This window comes from Saprolegnia parasitica, assembly GCF_000151545.1.
Source record: "Saprolegnia parasitica CBS 223.65 unplaced genomic scaffold supercont2.72, whole genome shotgun sequence".
NCBI classification, from domain to species: Eukaryota; Oomycota; class Saprolegniomycetes; order Saprolegniales; family Saprolegniaceae; genus Saprolegnia; species Saprolegnia parasitica.
The window spans coordinates 176,466-180,208 of NW_012156466.1; the positions used below are offsets into that span (position 1 = coordinate 176,466).

A 3,743-nucleotide genomic window follows, 5' to 3' on the forward strand; every position below is an offset into this window, starting at 1 on the left:
AACGTCCCATCAGACGCACCAGATCTCCGAACGTGACACGCGATCCCACATGCAAACTGGTTTCGCTGGTACCAAATACCGCCCGAATATGCCTCGGCTCTTAGCTCGACTTGCAAGAAGAGTGCTACGATGACCTCGCACGTCGAGCTTGCGGCTTGGCCATCACGCAGTTGCAGCACACAACGCTAACGACCAAGAGCGTGGTTGGCATGGCATTACTACTATGTCGTCCAGAAACCATTCAATATCGTGATGACGGAGGACATTAAGGCATGCCGGCGGCGCGGGCGGCCTTGAGGCTCTTAGCATACCACACCAGCTCATTGACAAACTTGGCCGAGCTGTCGGCGAGCGAGTCGGCGCCGGCCGCGCCGTCTTGGACGCTGCCGTCTTCGTTGAGGAGCGCTTGGATGACCGGGTACGGGAGGAGCTTGGGGATCGACACCAACCCGAGCTCGCCGAGGTACGCGCGGAGCTGGATGGCCGCGCGGACGCCGCCAAACGGGCCCATGCTGTACGAGACAATGCCGGCGACCTTGTAGTAAAACTCGTTGTGGTAAAAGTAGTTCATGAGCGACGAGATGACGGGCGAGTACGCGTGGTTGTACTCGGGCGTCACGATAACGAACGCGTCGCTCTCGGTAAACTTTTCGTAGACTTCGGTGAGCGCCGGCGTCTTTTGGTCTGCCGGAAGGTAGTCGTACCGGTTACCAAACAACGGGATCTGGAGGACGACCGGGTCGATGAGGTGCACGTTGATGCCTTGCGCAAGGAGCTGCGCCTCGACGTGCTTGGCTGCGCGGAGGCCCTGGCGGCCCGGGCGGACCGAGCCAATGATGACCGAGATCGTGAGCGGCATGGAAGGTGTGCCGGCAAAGACGAGGCGAATGCCAGAATGAACTGCGTACCGGGTTGCAAGATTTGCGATCTTCGAACCCGCATTCGATTTTTTAACTCGCGCGTTGTGATTGGGCAATCTCAAATATCGACCACTGGATTTGGCGAGGGTAGGGCTCTGCGTTTGGCCAACAGCTTTGGCGCTTGCAAGCGAAGTGATCGACGCAGTCGTTTTACATGCTTTCGATGTGGCACCTCCGTCTATATAGTCGCTCGATGTGAACGAGAAACTCGGACGCCCGAATCTAGCAGGTGACCTCACCGCCAACGGCTCTGAAAAGGTCTGAAGAGGGCACAATCATGGGATGTGGAAGGTGCTTATCTGATCACGTGATCTGCAGAGTCGGAGTCCAAGCACTTCGCATCGAAATGGAGTCCTGTCTGCACCATCAACCTAGCTCATTCACCTATTAGTAGGCTATGAACTGGGTTTGGTGTCGATAGCTGAGCCGATGTTCTCTTGTGGCACCCTTATCAAAGTCGAACTATACGACCGCGTTTTATTACTACCAGCAACTGGAAGTTTACGGCGTCATCTCGACTGATTCCCGCATTGATACCAAGCTGCAGCGATAACCTTACGAATTGAACAGGCCTATGACATTATTTACCAAACGCATGTGCAATATACGATTGCAACAACTACCACTATTGTACTACTACACTACTACACTACACTATTTTGATGTTCGAGAAGAGGGCTAGAGTGGAGAGCCACCGAAACCTAGTGCTCCAAGACCAGCAAAGACATCGGCCAAGCCAGGGCGGGGCTCTATCGGCAAGCGCGGAGCTCGACGTGGTGGCTTGGGCTTCTTCTTGGGTCCGAGTGGCCAAAGCCCGGCCTCGCGCAGTCGGCTGAGCTTTCGTGATCGTCCTTGTCTGTACGAGAGGTTGTCGTCGTCGTCCGTGAGCTCCTCGATCGTCTCGGTGATGGATGGCAGCTGCGGCGGTGCTGCAAGGATGGCCGGCACGGACATGGCGTCCTCACACGGCCACCGCTCCATGTCGTCGACTGGTGCTTCTTCCGACTCGATCATGATGGGCGTGTCGTCGACGCCGCCGCAGCGTGGACATTCAAACAGGCGGCTCGAGACCACGCGGCGCCACTCGTCTAGAGCCCTCGCCGCGTCCATCGTTGCTACCTCGACCGTCACGTTCGCTGCGTTGAGTTCTAGCTGCAATTTTCGGATGACGTCATCCGCTGCAGCCGACTCGTGGAGCGACGCGAGAGCTTGGTGCGCCAAACGCTCGACAGATTCGTCGAGAGATGCTTGTGTGGTGGCCTGCAAAGCAATCGAGGCGTCGAGTTGGTCTTGAAGAGTCGCGACCTGCAGCTCAGATTCGTCGAAAGAGGCCTGTGCTGCTGTAAGCTGGCGCTGGTGCTCGGTACGAAGCGCATCGATCGCGCGAAGGTGGTCGGCGGCCATGACATCCTGCTCGTGCTGTTGAGCACGAATCGTGGCCTCGGCTGCCGCTGCTCGGGCACTGGAGGTGTCAAGTTGTTGCTGCAGTGCTTCTGCAGTGGCAGTTGACGCGTCCAGAGACGCCTGCATCACGTCCAACTGGCGCTGTTGTGTGTCTTCAAGAAGTTCCAGGATGGTAGCAGCGTCAAGCTGCGGTGGCTCAATCGCGGCCTCGAGTGGTTCTGGCGCGTTGGCATCGGTGTTGAGATGATCGTGTTGTTGTTCGTCAGCAGTCGACTGCGTGGTGGTAGTTGTCGTTGGTGCGTCGGCGGCAACGTCTATCGGCGTGCAAGTGGCGTTGGAGTAGATCATGTAGGCCAGCCCAGCACTCAAGGCGACCATCGTCGCGCGTCCAAAGTAAGCAGTCATGTTCGTCGTAGCAAGCTGAATCGGTTATGGCAAATGATGCTTTTGCTCATGGCCTTTACATGATGTAGAAGCTATCGAGCTAAAAGGCTGCATTTGTTATTTGTATACCGAGTGTAAAGGGTTGCATGCGAGCTGAACCATGGTGGAGAAGCGGGCGGCCTCGAATCGAGCTTTAAGGTCCAAGGCTAAAAACTGCAAATGGAAATACTGTCGATCGATGACGGTCATCGTGATGCGTTGCATCACCAGTACTAATACGCTGCACGTCTGCAAAGCAGCGTCGATGAGTCAACTATCATGATGCGCACACCTTTTGTAGACACCCAGATAGAATGCTAGTTCTAAAGTAAGACAATGCGTAGACTTTCTGGTCTACAGCAAGGGCTAGATTCTGCGCGACGATCATGCACGAGCACATATGCCAGGACACGTCACCGTGTCTGCATAACCCACAAGACAATTTTCTTTTCAGGTTTTGTTCACAAGCCTCCACTACATGGCCAGAGTGTGCTTGTAGCACCAGATGTCAAGGTTCCTGTAGACGCAAAGTCATTAATTGATGAATACGAGAACCATGTTACATGCGTCGTGCTTTCAAACAATATCGACCACCTACGTTTACGGCGTGCCGGCAGCGCGACCGGCCTTGAGGTTGGCCGCGTACCAGAGCAGCTCGGGGAAAAAACCCTTGCTCACGGCCGCCAACGAGTCGGCGCCCGCTGCGCCGGCCGTGACCGAACCGTCTTCGTTGAGAAGCGCGTGGATAGCCGGGAACGGAAGGATCTTGGGGATCGTGATCAAGCCGAGCTCGCCGAGGTACGGGCGCAGCTGGATGGCCGCGCGGACGCCGCCGTACGGGCCCATCGTGTAGGACGCGATGCCGGCGACCTTGTAGTAAAACTCGTTGTGGTAAAAGTAGTTGAGGAGCGACGAAATGACGGGCGAGAACGTGTGGTTGTACTCGGGCGTCACGACGACGAACGCGTCGCTCTCCGTAAACTTGGCGTGGAGCTC

The 3,743-nt window shown here is 56.2% G+C and overlaps 1 protein-coding gene across 1 annotated transcript; it reads right to left on the minus strand.

Annotated features, from left to right (window-relative positions):
- Positions 1-192: 192 nt before the first annotated feature.
- SPRG_11801 (hypothetical protein) lies at positions 193-885 on the minus strand. Its single transcript, XM_012351001.1, has one exon. The coding sequence runs from the start codon at positions 857-859 to the stop codon at positions 266-268; it is 594 nt and encodes a 197-aa protein (XP_012206391.1). The 5' UTR covers positions 860-885; the 3' UTR covers positions 193-265.
- Between the last annotated feature and the right edge of the window lie 2,858 nt (positions 886-3,743).

Bases quoted from the DNA above. Each gene is read 5' to 3' on its own strand.
- SPRG_11801 (XM_012351001.1), bottom strand. From the start codon at position 859: ATGCCGCTCACGATCTCGGTCATCATTGGCTCGGTCCGCCCGGGCCGC.